The sequence below is a fragment of the Pleurodeles waltl genome, chromosome 5 (assembly GCF_031143425.1).
Source record: "Pleurodeles waltl isolate 20211129_DDA chromosome 5, aPleWal1.hap1.20221129, whole genome shotgun sequence".
NCBI lineage: Eukaryota > Metazoa > Chordata > Amphibia > Caudata > Salamandridae > Pleurodeles > Pleurodeles waltl.
Window position 1 is genome coordinate 112,127,864 of NC_090444.1, and position 16,061 is coordinate 112,143,924.

Consider the following 16,061-nt stretch of genomic DNA (forward strand, 5'->3'; position numbering starts at 1 on the left):
TCTTACTTTCATACTGTCCAAAAGTCACTTAAACACAAGCTAAAGTATGTCAATACTTCCACTTGAACTTCTGATTATATTTATGGGTTTTAATTGCTTCTTATTGTGCTGGTGAAATTATACAAAAATGCATACATCTTTTAAACTAGAATAAAACATTAAAGGTATTTGTGTGGAACACTTAGAAGGTCTACCCAGCAAATCTGGGCTTGTGGTGCTTGCTGGATCTGACACTGAAAGTCTGGGGCAACAGTTCTTGTAACAGCACTTGATCAAGTCAACAGGCTTTCAAGTTGTGAGGACAAACGTCTGGTCCCAGACTGATGCAATGCGGTCATTTACACGTGATACTATCTTGGCTGGGAATCACTCAAGTATTTTTATGGACTCCACCACCTAAACAGATCTAGCAAGAAAACCATCCTTTTTAAGAACAGAACCCTTGCTATCAGCACTTCTCATTTTTGTGAAGAATCCTGAAAATATAGCTGTGGAGATATGGTAAACTCTAAATGTGGTTGAATTAAGCACACAATCTGCCTTTGTCTGATTTTTAAATAGGCATCCTAACTGCATCATATCTTTCCCAACACAAGCAGTGTATGTAGAGTGTCATTGTAGGTCACTATCGGCTCTTTTAGGAGTCTCACAAACAACTTCCAAAATTGTGAATCTTCAACTATACATTCTCCTGACTCCACACAAATGCGGCTGCCGATAACCCATTCAGACACACCAACAAAAACCGGTGCAAGACCTCACTGGGGGCTGATACACAGCCTACATATACAAATAATAATAGAAATACAGTACATTAACACCTACATTTATGTCTGTTGAATGCTGATCATTGGTGCATGCAAAAGAAAAGATAATATCCACACACCAATTTGAGCTTGCTGTTCATCATATCTGTTACCACTTCTTTATGATATCTTGGCCAGCTGAGAGCAAGCAAGCATTAGCCTTTTTTGTCTGTCAAGTGCACTTGTACGCAAGATCACCTTTTCGATGGGTTGCAGTGAGGTTTCAATTCCCTTGGTGTAGTCTTCTGTGATGTGGTTTAGGCTTCATGGGCATCAATCCTCGAGAGAGCGACAACAACATGCCCTAATGCCACACAATATGCCAACACTTCCCTTGACCAGGCAAAACGGAAGCATGCAGGCCTTACCCGCATACTGCGTCGCTTGAACACATTGTGACGCTGGAGAGGTGGGCTGTGTGTCGAGTCCAGTGGCGACTGATAGTCGGTCGGGCTAAAGAGCGTGGGCGAGCTCGCACACAGGCTCTCTGGCATCTGTAGAGAAGGCATGCCAGGTGCAAACATGGACAGAGAGAGTTAGCAGCTGTAGCAGCAATAGCAGACAAAAGGAACAGAGAAACATGTCAACATACAACACTGAGAAAGCAAGGCTGTGACGAATCTGCTTCAGAAGACACACAATGCTCTTTTTTCAACTCAGGACTGGGCCTCGGACATTCTAGGTTCTGCAAGAGAATGCTGTGTGCTCTGTATCTACTGCTTTGCAAGACCTGTTGTATCAATATACAAGAAACATTGTATCCCACAGGCAACCTCCAATCAGACACTGAATATTCTGGCCAAGTGTTTTCTGCTCTGTTGGCAACCACAGAAACACACAAAGAGACCCCACTGGGAAAATTCCTTTCGGCCCTAGGTACTGAAGATCTCGCTCTGCCCAGATTTCATAAATTAAGCATCATGTATTTACTAAATTTGCTTATGTCATTTTAGAACCCCGACATATTCCATACTTCTCAACATTTCATCTGTGTTGAATCTCATAGATTATGTAATAATTTTTCCTACTAGGATTACCCCCCACATTTGGTGCAATAACATAGAACAATGCACTGGATATCTCTAAATAGGATATTCCATGCTCTAAATATCAATTTTATCAGAATCAAAATGCAAACAATGCTTTTATGTTCTTCCACAAGTTATTAGTGTTGACACGATATATGTTAAAGTTGAATAAAACAATCACTGTATGATTAATCTTAGCACAAACATGCATTATTGTTTGCAACAAATATCAGTTCCCTATCCTAGGGAAGGTCTAAGGTATATTTGACCCACAAGCATTTCTGCCACAGTGGTGCTGTAAGTGTGAATATTTAATGAATCTTAAGTTGTGCCAAACACAAAGTGCATAGCCAATGTGGGATTATTATTTGTTACACAAGAGGCTTTTGTATATAACTCTTTCTGTGATTGCCATGGCCTTACTGTGCTAACAAGAGATTGAAGATTGGAGTTAGATTCAGGTGGTGATGCCAGTACATTCGGTGTCCATTCTTCTCTCAGGGAGGAGTGTGTTCTTTGGGAGTATCTGTCTCTCACAAATTTACAAGTGCTTTACATTTATTTATTTCATAAGTAAACAATCCTTTTTTTACAATTTGTTGAATTATTGTCACATGGTTGATAAAGGACTGTGACTTAGAAAACTTATTATGTAAAATGTATTCCATGACTATGATAATATTGCAGTTATGTAAGTACAAGATGTGTATGATATTTTAGGCACATTAAAAGATTGGCTTTATGAATAAATTAATATTTTTACAACAATTCAGTGAGACAGAGGTGTTTGTGTAGATCGTATAGTCTGTGAACCGTTTTTTGCATAGTAGCACCTGTGGTGATGTTGACTTAAGGATATATGCAAAGTAAATATCAATTTTGAATCCTAGGGTTGCAAGCAGGGAGTGTGGGTTCTGTCTCTAACAAACCACACCTCTGGCATTACCACCTTACTTTTTCTTTGTGTCCTTTTTGAAATTATATTAGATGGATGTGGGCTGGAGAGCATGAGTACAAAGTGGTCTGGCTTGGCAGCGCAACTATCACTAGACAATTATGTGAGCATCACTAGAGTGGTTTTGGCTCCACCCGCATTGGGAGCCAGGAGTACATGTTTTGAATGGGCAGACGTGTGCGTGCCTCCCACAAACCTGTGATCATTTTGTTTATTTATCCAGCTGCCTAAGTTTGAACCTTCAGGGGCACAAACACAGCACTGGAATGTGCATAAAGTGTCTTTGATAACTAGATAATTTATGCTGTTTTTCACTGGCAACAGCACAGATGGGAGGTGGGCGGTCAATAACCTACACAGATTTTCAGTTTTGACTTCATAGTGCAATCGTCACTTGACCTTTTAACCTACACCAATATTATTCTACAGTTCTTTGCTTCCACACAAATATGTATCCATTCCCATGCTATTTACATGTAATGCTTCACATTACCATATAGCATTCCATAAAATCAAGACCTATTGGCATTGCCAATGCTTGTTTTTTTTAAATATTGACAGTCCTACTTAAACTGACTTAGCCTTGGGTTCAGACATTTGGCGCATTTCTTTAATATGCTCTAAGCTTTGTTTTCAACTTGTCTTTCTTGGGAAGTAAAAAAGCAAAAATTTAATTAAAAAATAGGAAAACAAAAGAATGTGTAACCGGTTTCCAAGTGTATGATAGGAATCAATCTATCTTCCACATTGCATGTTTGCTTGGGCTCTCCCCATACACTCTGGAAGCATAAAACATGCTGCTCAGCACGCTTATTTCTAACTAAGGGCTAAAATGCACACATTTTAAAGAATTGGAATTGCATTGTGAACACCGTGGCTTCTTACCTGAAACTGCAGCTTCGGTGCTAACAGGTTGATTGGAGCAAGTGGCTTGTATTTTGGTCGACTGGGCTTAGAGTAGAAGACAAACAAAAATGTGATGGTTAATACATTGATAACCTGAAATACAGTATTATCTTTTAATAACTAGACCCCTTAATCTTGCTCCCGACCAGGAAAATACACTGATCTTGCCCAGAAGAGGCCATACAGTTTTATGTGCATGGCTAAAAAGTCAGGGACTGATGAAAGGGGCCAAAGGAGAGATGAGAGGGGAACACATGGTTGGCTGAAGCGAGGCATAGAAGGGAAAAGGAACAGTAGAGAATCTTGTAAGGGACCAATGATGTCTGGAGGGGATCATGACAGCGTTTGTTGGTAGAGATAAAGGATGTCTAAAGTCAGGAGCAGCAGCTTTTTTGAAGGGAGCACAGGGTGACATAAGAGGGAACAGGAGTAATTGTTGCAGGGGGCACAGTAAGTCAGAATGGAGAACATCAGGGGTTGCTGGACAGGAGTTTGGTGTCTGGAGTGGAATGGCAGAAGTTGCTGGAGGGGAGATGGGATGGAGAAGTGGACCATCATGGACTGTGAAAGAGGACATAAGATGGCCGGAGATGGGAAGTGTGGAGAATGTATGCAGGTGTAACAAGCAGATTCTCCTAATGCTGTGAATGAAATCTACTATTTTCAAGTGTTCTCCTTGGATTTTTGCTTTTTTCGACTTGGATTCCTGGTGTTTAAAGCACTGGACAATGAAAGGTGGCTATAAGGTCCTCACCACTGCATACATCTTTCTCTTAAACCCGGTACCATTTTAGATAACCAAATATGTATATTTGAAATTTGTGCAAGTCAAGAGTAATTATACACAAACAGTTCGAGTGGCATAAAAGTCTAATTCCCCAAAGAGGTTTTGAGCAAAGCTTTTGCCACCCATATATTGGAACCAAACCTTAGCGCCTGGGGCAAAATGCCCTCTATGGGCAATGCCTCATTGTTGAAATGTCAATTGAACCCACTTTTAACTTATTAAAAAATAAATCTGACATTAGATAAGATGCAGTAATAGTGCCTTTAGCAGTAAAGCTTAATTGCATTATGTACATATATAAAGCCTGGACAATTTTTGGACTTACATGTTTATGAGAGAAACTAGAGCTGGAAGTACCATATTTTCAGGAACACAACAGCACTAAACACTGAATAAGACTGTGGTTTCAAAATCCTTCCTTCATTTAATTGTTGTTTACCAACGTTTTACTAATTGATAAAAATAAAAATCCCTTTAAAAAATGAACAATTGATTAATATATATGAAATGTTGCTAACTTGCTATCTAACAAGAACCATTTTAAATGTATTTGCTTGATGATACATCCTGGCTGGCAGCCCAGAGTAAATGTGTTTTGTGCACCTTTCCCAGCTGCGGGGTGACAATTGTTAGAAAAGGGAAAACGGCCAGGCTACCGAAAGAAATATTATACCTTTTGAGATAAGTACATGTCAAAGGGTACATCCTGAGTGAACCATTTTCAGTTTTCTGCCGTCTTGAGGGACGAGTTACTCTGTCGCAATGGTGACAGATTATGCCGTCGGACGAAATATAAACCCCATAGGATATAATGAGATTTCTATTTCGGATATTTGTCTGCTGTGACGGGGTAACTCATCCGCAAAGCTCTCAATCAGGCCCCAAGTATCCCTCCATACAAGCCTGACTCATGGAAACATGAGGCAATCAATTTATGGGCTTCAGATATCTATTGAATCCTGGTGGCATGAGACAGATGTACCCTCAGGGATAAAATGCATCTCTCTACCCCAGTAAGGGACATCTGCTCACAACTATAGCAGAATGGACAGTTAGAGAACCCAACGAGGGATAGGGAAACAGAGAACAGTGTCATTGAGGCAACTACAAGACAAGAACAACGAACAGTAAGAGGTCCTTATGGTAAAATGTTTTTAACAATCTCACCTGTCCCCCGCCAAACATTCCAAGTGAACCTGTTCCAGCAGTGACGTAACAAAACTTGAAGGGGTTCCCCTCCGTGGCCCACCACCTACAACATTTGCTGAGCGGCCCCACTGGAGCTCAGGGGCCCCACTGCACCGGGGGGCTGCGGGGACATAGGTTAAGCCACTGTGTTCCGGAATAAAATGCTGCTGATAATCTGTACCCACTTTAGCAACCCCTGAGAAATGAGAATCAATTTCTCGTAGGAAGCTGAGACGAGTACATGGGAGCTGTTTCAGTCACAGGGAAACCCGCCACAATGGGATTCACCGGATAGGGAACGAATGAGCCCAAACATGAGGCAGGGGTGGGGTGTAAGGTAAGAAGGAACAAGAACCAAAAGAACTTTCCTAATTGAGGAAGGACTTAAGGCACGAACTATAACAAACAACAGCAGAAGGTCTGAGCAACAGGGACTCTCTAGTATTACAGAGGTTGCTGGGACACTGCACTTGAGTAGATGTGTGATTTTGTAGTCCTTCCCTGATTACCAACTGATGAAACCATTTGGTTTCAGGTGTGTTGGCTCATAGACAAGTTAGAGGTGGCTAGCGTACACAAGAGTGAGCTGCACCACAAAAGAAGACCTTGCAAGCCAGTGTCTTCAACCTCCATGCATGGTCTTGGCATAACCAAGAGCCCCCCTGCTGCGTGCACTGCCAACCCTACAGTGGCCACTGTCTACATCTTACCCCTTCCATTTCAAAATCAAGATAAAAGTGCAGTAAGTTTTAACTACCACATGGACATTGATAAATGGCCTACAAAATAATTTGGAACTCTGGGAAACCCCTTGCTTTACTGTCTGTATTTAAATGCTTAATTAATAGCAGACAGATGACCAGGCATATTAGTCTCCAGCATGGATGACCTAGGATGTGAAGACACACGTATAAATTCCATAACAGATGAACAGCCTGGGGTTTCAGTGTCCATCAGTAGGGTGAGATACATGTAAAGAGCCTTTATGTATGAAGTTATATTGTGAAATGGAGGGTCACGCAGCAATATCATGTGAATAATTTCACTGGAAACCAACAAGCTCCCTTGGGGGATCCAATGCATCAGGAGATGCAAACAAAACCTAAAAGATTGGGGCTCAAATACAGGTCCATCCAAAGAAGGAAAAGACAAAGTGAAACTGACAGAAGAGTTGTTGATAAAAACAGATCCACTAAAGGTTGCACAGAAGGCTCAGCAAGAGTCCTTTAAGAAAGAGGTGAAGCCGTGGTGCGCTCCTGCAAATTGTTTACAAAGCAATTCCAAACAAGGAAAATCCAAATGATGAATAGATAAATAGGATACAAACTCAAGTGGGAGACAATTTGCTTCTAGATCTGTTTCTGTCTCCTTTATGAGAAATAGAGCTACCAGGTCAGGCTGCTGACAGACACTTAGGAAGAATATACCATCCGATATCTCACATCCAAGGTTAGTGTGGGAGATTTTCACGCATGTGTCTGAGGTTTAGGACATAACATTAAAACAAGTTAGATTTTGTTTAAACCCAAAATACTTAACACTCGGATCAGAGGTTTGAGGTATCTGAGATCTCTTAAACTGCATTGAATGGCAAACTTGATGGCTTCTAAGTCTTTGGCATGAAGCACTGGGTAATCTAAGTAGAACATAAATTACTTAAAATAGTGAAAGAAATTGAAAGCATTTTTTCCAACAAATCTAGCAGAGCAACTTTGCCTCCATGGCGAACGTCTTTTATACTTTTTAGAGATTTGTAGAAATTCCAAATGGCCCAGATACAATGGTTGTGTTTGAAAATAGCAGGAACATACATTATATGGTAAGACTTCATTAGTAAAGAATGACTGGATTACTCACAGGATCTACACAAAAATGTATATCTCTTCTGTCCTTTCCCACAATAGTACTCCTGTGGCACATCTCTGTTTTCCATGTGGACATTTACAGAGCAAGGTTTAATGTACAAATGAGATGAAAAGAAAAATACATGTAACATAATCTTCTTTGTTAAATAGCAAGACCCTTACCTTTGGAGGTGGTTCATGACAAAAGGCAGGCTCCACAATTTTGGGAGGCCTGTGACGATTGTTCCTCTCCTGTTCTTTCATAATATCCTTCTCCGTCTGATAAATATCACTGTACAAAAGGAACAAGAGGGATTAAATAGAACTAATGACAATGCTGCAAGACCCGTATTTTTGAGAAAAATGTACTTTCTGCTACTTAAGATACATTATTTTGTAATTTCAGGTGCTTTGCTGTGAAGTGTGGAAGCTATTGTAGCTCTGTTAAATCTGCACATACAGGTCACTCCCTCTTGCACAGTTTTTGGTAATGTTGGAACCCCTGTCACAGGTATAACCACCTACCTCACCCCTACCCCTGCCTCTGAGATTTCACTCATCAGACACTCACAGGCTTTCTTTGAATTCTGCCCATTTTTCTCCATCAGTACAAAAAGGAATACAGACAGAGAACACTGATGGTGAGTCAGACATCCAATTAAGTAGGTATCATTGTTGTAGGATTAGTCATCCCAGTCCTACTTTCTCCAGACATCATTGAACATTAATTCGTAAGCACTTCCGAAAAGTTCAACGGGTTGAAAGCTGTCACAGAAGTGATCTCTTCTCATGGGCTGGCCAAACTAAACATGCCTTCTGAAGCTTATATTGAGTGCATGGTGTTTACAAAACACATGAAGCATTCAACATGTGGCTGCTATGCTCACCTCAAGGGTATCCAACATTGCTTCACAATAACTTAATCAGTGCCAGATTCAAATGACATGTGTAAAAAGGAGGTGCCTGCACCAAAAACTTTAGTACATTTATATGACACGGTACATATGAACCATCCATATCCTGCAATCGGATTGCACAATCAATTTGTGAAACCTATACAAGTTGTTTGATTTTATCAATTGAACAGAAAGTAGATCATAATGTTAGTAACATTACACATTACTAACATCATTTTGCATATATCAAATATTGTTTGCAAAAATATACCCCCAACAAGCCACGATACAACATTGAGAGTGCATAACACCAAAGTAAACAAATGTGCATATGTGTATTTGTTTAGGAATGTTTAAAACACAAGAGCTTTGTATCTTGAGAAAATCAAATTCAGAGCAACCAGACCATTCTTTCAAGAAAAGTCCATTAGGAGGTAGAAATTCCACATTATTTTAATGCCCTACTTTACATGGTATATGGTCGGGGAGGACTAAGTTAAACCAACGGTCTTCTTCACTCTGTAGGGTGTATCCTCTTGGAAAGTTGTTTTCATTTGTTTTTTGTCCGGCTCCTATACTCCTCCTGGTATAAAAACATTTCAATCTTTTGATGTCTCCCGAGGACATGGGCTGGTGTGAACGCTTTGATTATGTTTGAAGATAACTTAAATTGTATCATATGAATACTTATGAGCATGGGTGGGATTTTGGTCTACAAGAATTCAGCAGGATCGCTTCATATGAAATTAAAGTAGCAGAGAAGCTTTATTGGATGTAGTAACTTTACATGAAACTAAAAATCACTCAGAATCTCAGAATCGTTCTCTAGTGATACCAAAAGCTGCAGTTTTTCTGGTGGCCCAAACTCTAGTACCACTCAGCAAGAGGCAGTTAGAAAGTGCCTTTTTTGTATGATCATCCCCCAAATCTGTGCACTGATGCTGTCGGCTTTTTCGACTTGGAAGTGCACTGGCCAAGTTGACCAGGCCTGCAATATGCTAATCTCTGAGTGGCGTAGTCAACATATACATTTGTTCCTAGTATGTGGTGTACAAAGTGTACACAAAGCTAGTAAGCTAAATGCCGCAGGTGGACTGCAGGACGTATTGTGCCACCACAGCTGCGACAAAGTGAAAACATGACTCGTCATGCATAGTCAGGCAACCTTTAAACTGACTTGGCAAAAATAAACCCTTTTGCCAAGTCAAAACCTTCCTTTTTCATATTTATAAGTCACCTCAAGGAAGGCCTTAGTCGCCCACAAGGCAGGGTGCTGTCACTGCAGTGAGGCTGTCAGTCCCATTGACTAACATGGAGTTTCACAAGCCAACGTGCTAAGTGCTAACTTCCATTTTGGACCACAAAACATAGTACTGTAAGGAATCAAAATAATCGCTACATTAAACTTGCCTTATTGCTTGAGATGCATTTAAAGTAACTTTTAATACAAAGGTGACTTTAGAAAGTTACCACTTTGTTGCCGAAAGTTCTGGTAGCCTTTTCTGCCGTACTGCAACAGTTGTCACCTGAGACAGCCTGCTGCTCTTCTGCTGGGAGGTATGAATCACTCCCAGGAACGGGGAACAGAAGGGAGTACTGGTGGGTGTAGGTGTGCCCTCCGCTAGCAGAAGGGCCAGAGGGTGATAGCCGCAGATGGCCTCCAGGGGGAAACCCCATTGCGGTTGAAGGGTTCCCACATTTTGTATTTCGGCAGAGAGCTGCACTGTGAGATTGTTTAGTGCCAACCCCACATGAAAGTATGTCAGAAGTAGTGGGGTTGCCCCATGGAAACTGTAGCCCCATTGATTACGGAGTCACCCTCAACCCCAAACTCGACATTGGAAAAAAAGTGGCTCCCTGGATTTTGTGGTGAATCCATTTTAGTTTCCCACTGGGACACAGGAGTTAGCTTAGCCTTTGGCTTGCAGGCCTGTTGCCCCTGTCACCTTGTGACCTTTTACCTACTTAGTATGCTTTGTTTTATTTCATGTATTTTCTTATTTCATTTAGCTTGCTGCCACTGCTTATATTTGATAAGAAATGTTTTGATTTTCATTATCAGTGACATTCTGGGAAGGCATTATTATCGGCGTCACTATCAGTGATACACGTAGGTATTGTCATTTTGTCCCTTTCCCACTTACGTGTGACAGGAACATCATGCACACTTGTTAGGGACTGTTTATGCAATTGCCGACACATGATCAGTTATTTGGGAACATACCTGCATCAGGGATCCTACATGATCAGTATAAATACACCTCACACGGACAAAGTCATTAGAGGGGTTCCTTCCAGGTGCCATGTGCACTGCATGTTACCTTGCTGCAGAACTCAGCCTTTGTGTCTTCACGTAGTCTGATCTAGAGACCTCATTACAAGGTAACGAGGGTTGGGGGCGCTTCTCATAGACATGGTACTGGAAGGTTAGGTTTCTCATACGTAGCTCTCATTAGGGTAGACATTAGGCTTCCTTAGTTAGGAATTTTATATCTCATGTTTATTGTAAGATGGTGGGGGTTTTATCTTCCAAACCTCATTTTCACATTTCTGCTTTTATTACTGTTCATTATCCTAATCATTGGAGCACATGCATTTTATCATAGATTGCAGTCTTTTCAATAAATATTTTGAAAACACTCCTGCATTTCCTTTTATTGCCTATGTGTTGATGAAACTTATTGCTACAGAGAGAAAAGGGTAACGTCTGTTCCACCATTACACATATGTTTAAATTACTGTTTTACAACTTATTTAGTTTGTTATTTTTTTAGGTTTTTCTCAGTATATTATTTTGATTGGAGTATATGTTACTGTTTTGGTAACTCATTTATTTTTAGTGTTCTTTTGAATTTGGCATTGTATGTGGTGACATTATCAAAATGGAATACTATTTTGGTGGTACTGAGATAGTGGGGATGTATACTAATAATGCAGAACCTGCTTAAAGATACGTTATGAAGCATTTAAAGCCTTCCTATGCCTGATTGGAGAGGTAGCTTTCACTTCTCATAACATGCAAGCTTTGGATTGACTGCAGATTATCATGAAAAACAGGGATGCTTGGCATCTAAATGGATCAATACAGGTGCCCTTAAGAGAGTGCTGACATAATACGCATTACTCTACACGTGGTTGGAAGAGTATTTTTTTGTTTACTACCAGATAATTTGCATACCAAACATTTCATGAGCTTGCAAAATATTGTGGTCATAATATTGACTACTAGACTATAGTGATGTTTAAACATATAGGCAAGTATAGGTTTAATATACTTAACTCCACAAATATGTACCTTTACAATAAATATAGGTATTTAGATGAGAGGTTAAGAATGGAGGATCTATTATTTATGTACTCCCGTTCACTAGCTAGGTTTGTCCTAGATATTCTGATATGAGACCATGCTTGCATATCACCTTTGTGACATGACAATAATGCTCACAATGTTCTTACTGTACATTGTATTCATTGAGTTAAAAGACTGTTGTTAAATCAACATTAAAATGTGGATGTAAAGAAAAGATTTTCTCATTTGAAATGTGCTTGAAAGAGGATGCTGTAGGTGTGCCTCCATCTTTCTCTGATAAGCATCTGGGTTACTTGCTTCTGGGTAGCAGAGCTGTGGTCTGCTGTAGGCTGTCAATGAGCACATTCTTGAAGGATCTGGTGATGGTCTTTGAGGGTCTGGGCATTCCTTGGAGTGGTGGTACAGTACAGTAATGGGTTACATATAAGTGCAAGAGTTGTATATAGGGAAAACAAAAGCAGCTGGTGGTAGATGAAGATGCAACCTTTTAACTTTGATGTGTATGGATGAGGTTAAATGCCTTGGTGAAGTTAACTGACAAGTGGCTGATTAAAAGGGAGATCATTTTTTATATAATGTGGTGGCAATTCAAAAGACTAAGGTTGTCAAGGTAGGAGATGTCCACGATGGAGAAGGTTGTTGAGTAGAAGTCATTTGCAAAGTTTTGGTTCAAAAGCTGAGAATGAAACGCATTTGGAGAGGCATCAGAACGAAGACGTAGGGTAACGAGAAAAGTGCTAATTTAGATACTTTGAGAATGATGACAAGCCTGCCACAATTTTTGTGTGACCAGGATGGGTGGATAAGGTTGAAGGTAACTGGAATGAGGGACAATGGTAGATTATGTGACAAAGTGCTAGGTTCCTGGTGGTTCTGGGGTGTCTAGTTTCTAGTTTCAGATGAAGCTGCAAAAGTAGATTTTTTTCTCTGTACCAAGCGATAATGAGCATGAGACACTGTGGAGGAAAGTTGTGAATCAGCATGCCCTTTGCCTTGATGTGGATGAAGTTGGAGAAAGTTGGACAATGTGTGCTTGGAATGGCAATTTGGTTTTGATGTATGGGGGCAGCCTGTGGCTAAATAGGGTGCTAAGGGAAAACTAGGTCTATTACATTAAGAATGTTGGGGTTAGGATACTGCACTTTCCCGATGCTAACAGGTACAAAAAGTTGTCAGTATTGCAGTCAATGTAAGATGCTTAGAGCCTTGATAGGAAAGGGAAGTGGGTTTTGGACTATCAATAAATTGTGATGTAGTGTTCCCTAAAGAGGCAAGCATTCCCCTCTTTCCAAATTGGAGATAAAAAGCCCTGCTGTCTTGTTTTTTTCTTTTAATTTTTTTAAGTCCGCAGTCAATGGTGTCCTGACTACAGGTGTGCTGAATGCAAATAACCCACTACATAAGAATCAAACAGGTTTCAAAATTTGTTTCACCATTTGTAGGCCCACCCAGACATCATGATAAATTTAGAAGAAAAACATGAGGTTTGAAAATATGTTTACTCTGAACACTGGAGATTATTAGGCATAAGTATGGAATTAGTGAGGTTTGTTGTAAGGAATGTTTTATAGATTGCAAAACCTTCAGATTGATGAGCTTGCTATGCAGAGTATACATAACGTTTTTTAAGACTGACAAATACATTTTTACATTTATTTGAAATCCCCTATTTCAGATAAATATTCAAACAATTGCTTGGATTACTACATGCAAGAAGCATACAAAGAGATCAACAGAGAACTTGTTAGATCGTTCATCTAAAGGAAGTACTTAAATTAATATTCACACTACTATGAAACTCACAAACTCTGTTGCTTCCAAGCACAGCCTACCTTATGCTGCAGACCAGCTCTGTAAACTTTGGTCTTTCACTGGGATCATAGGTCCAACAGCGTGTCATCAAGGTGAAGAGAGTAGGCGGACAGACTTCTGGCATTGGCAGACGGTCACCTTTTTCAATTACGCTGATCACGTCTTTATTCTCCAGCCAGAAAAAGGGCTGTTTTCCAAAGCATAGGATCTCCCACATGCAGACCCCTGGCCCAAACAACATAAAGAGCCTTTGTTATACATATAGAACAAAGAAAAAAAAACTAGTGTCAAATACTACATAGAAGGAGACTGAGCTAGTGCTTCTGAGTTTTGATGCTCAATTCAGCAATGAAAATTAAAAAAAAACAAATTGATAGCTGGAGTGAGTGCCTGAAATAATTTTGGACACTGGTAATTACCATGGGCCATATTCCATTCCATCATTTGTTGGCCATTGTGTCTCTACAGAAAGTGTGTAAACAAACAATACTGGATGTCAACCCAGGGTAATTACCAGTGACCAACATTAATTCACGGATTCAGTCCATCAACTTTTTTGTTTTTCTAAGTAAAACACCCTAAATGCAATGAGTAGGCCCAGACTTGGGTACCATTCACAGCGTGCTAAGGAGATCAAGCTGCACCTCAACGATGAGGCTCAAAATGTCTAAAATCAGTCATGGGATATTTCTGCTCAGGTTCAGAGGGGATGTGGCCTAGCAGTTTGGGCTGGACTATTCCTACTGGAAAAGGGCCAAGCCTGATTAGGAGAAGGTTTGTCCGTGTTTGGAATGGCACTGTGAGCAAAATGCAGTCCAGAGTAACTACCAATGTCTGAGATTAAATCAAGTCCTCTACCCATCACTTTTTAGTTTTTTTATTGGTGCCAGTGAATTCAGTAGTGGCCTTAATACAAACATATCCAGATAGGAAATGGGGCATCAACCTTGCAGTTAACATGCTGTGCACTAATTTCTCTATGCTCCATTGATGGGTGCGCTATCGAAATGTCAAGAAAGTAAGAAGTTACAACCTGTCTGGGAAGTTTCGGAGAGTTGAACAAGTGATAAGTTTACTTGGGTCCCTAATATGCCGATATTGGCCCTATAATTTTGTAACTACTGTATGTACTGGTACTTATGTAGTGGAAACCTTGTTGGGGAGTAACAGAATGATGTACTTCAGCGGGGTGGTTCTATAAGTTTATTACACATTGATTATTTGCTTTGATTGACTGATTTACTATTTGCAGATTGCCTTGTTACCCGCATGGGTGTCCTGGTGGCAGTTTTTCAGACAGAGGAGGGGACAATGAGATTAGAGGATGAAAAGATCGGTTTTTAAGAGCTTACATTACACATAATAACAATATGAGGAATAGGGCATTTAGTGATTTACCCACTTTGGCATGATTTAGAGATACTGGCAACTCTGTTATTATAATATTAGCATCTTAGTCTGATCTTAAAAGCTAAACAAAATCTTTTTCCCCTCCTATCTATCTTACGTTATCTGTGTTTTGACCAAATGACAAGTTTTGTTTTCTTACAAATAAATATCTACATGGATGTCAGAAATGTAGAGAAATCAGACAAACTCTCAAGATAAAAGAACAGTAACATGATTCACTGCTGTCAAGTGATAACAATACACGAAGCATGGTACTCACCGAACATCCACACATCACTAGCTGAAGTGAAGCGACGGAAATTGATAGACTCTGGTGCCATCCACTTAATTGGAAGCCTGGTCACTGATGCTAAGAAGTAAAATGTGTAAATAATGTTATGATATGTCATAAAAAGATACCATGGCTAGCCGTATAAGAAGTGAGTGAGAATTAATTTCAGAAAATGATTTGATCGACTAAACCATAATTTAACAGACATCATGATATTGGTCTTCTAAGTCTAGAACAGAGACACTGACAGATGCGCTGTGCCCACAGTGCTGTGGGGATTGCTGACTATATTTATTGAATGCTGCCCTCTCTAAAGTATGGAACACGTGCTTGTATTACCATAACTATAGCTTGTGCCCCAGCAATGCACAGTTTTGTCATCAATAGTTTTATTGGAAATGTTGCAGTAATAATGTCAATGATGCCTTAGAAGGTGCCATCAATGATGCAATATGTGGAGTAATTAGCTGTGCATGGCGAAGGTGCAAGTTATAGTTACCTTGGGGCACGAGTTATAGTTACTTGAGTTAACCCTAACTATAACAGCTGAATTTCTATGGTTTTGTGTGAGGAAATTCAGAACCTAACAATAACGTCCCTGTAACCTTTGTTTTTTTCAGTGAATTTCTATGGTGTTTTTAGCACACACAGACATAAATATAAGCAGAGCCACGCACAGTGGCTGGGTTGGTTACAGGGACTGGCCTACGGCCAGGCTCAGGGCCCAACCCTCCTGCATGCACCCAAATCCAAGCTAACATGAGTTTGGATGCAGTAGGTGTTTTTTTTTCCAACTTTTCTCTGGATTCGCAGATCCACAAGTGGATTTGTGAATCTGGGATCCGTGG

General features: G+C 40.1%; 1 protein-coding gene across 11 annotated transcripts in view; it reads right to left on the minus strand.

Annotated features, from left to right (window-relative positions):
* PTK2B (protein tyrosine kinase 2 beta) overlaps window positions 1-16,061 on the minus strand; it is a 382,496-nt gene that overhangs the window by 33,067 nt on the left and 333,368 nt on the right. For 9 of the 11 annotated variants that reach the window (XM_069233734.1, XM_069233739.1, XM_069233740.1 and 6 more), the window contains 5 exons: window positions 15,202-15,291; window positions 13,553-13,757; window positions 7,698-7,806; window positions 3,675-3,740; window positions 1,175-1,300 (listed from right to left, as the gene is read on the minus strand). In XM_069233734.1, the coding sequence (XP_069089835.1) occupies window positions 1,175-1,300; window positions 3,675-3,740; window positions 7,698-7,806; window positions 13,553-13,757; window positions 15,202-15,291 (596 nt within the window). The remainder of the gene's footprint in view (window positions 1-1,174; window positions 1,301-3,674; window positions 3,741-7,697; window positions 7,807-13,552; window positions 13,758-15,201; window positions 15,292-16,061) is intronic. The other 2 variants (XM_069233744.1, XM_069233745.1) reach the window with 1 other exon arrangement.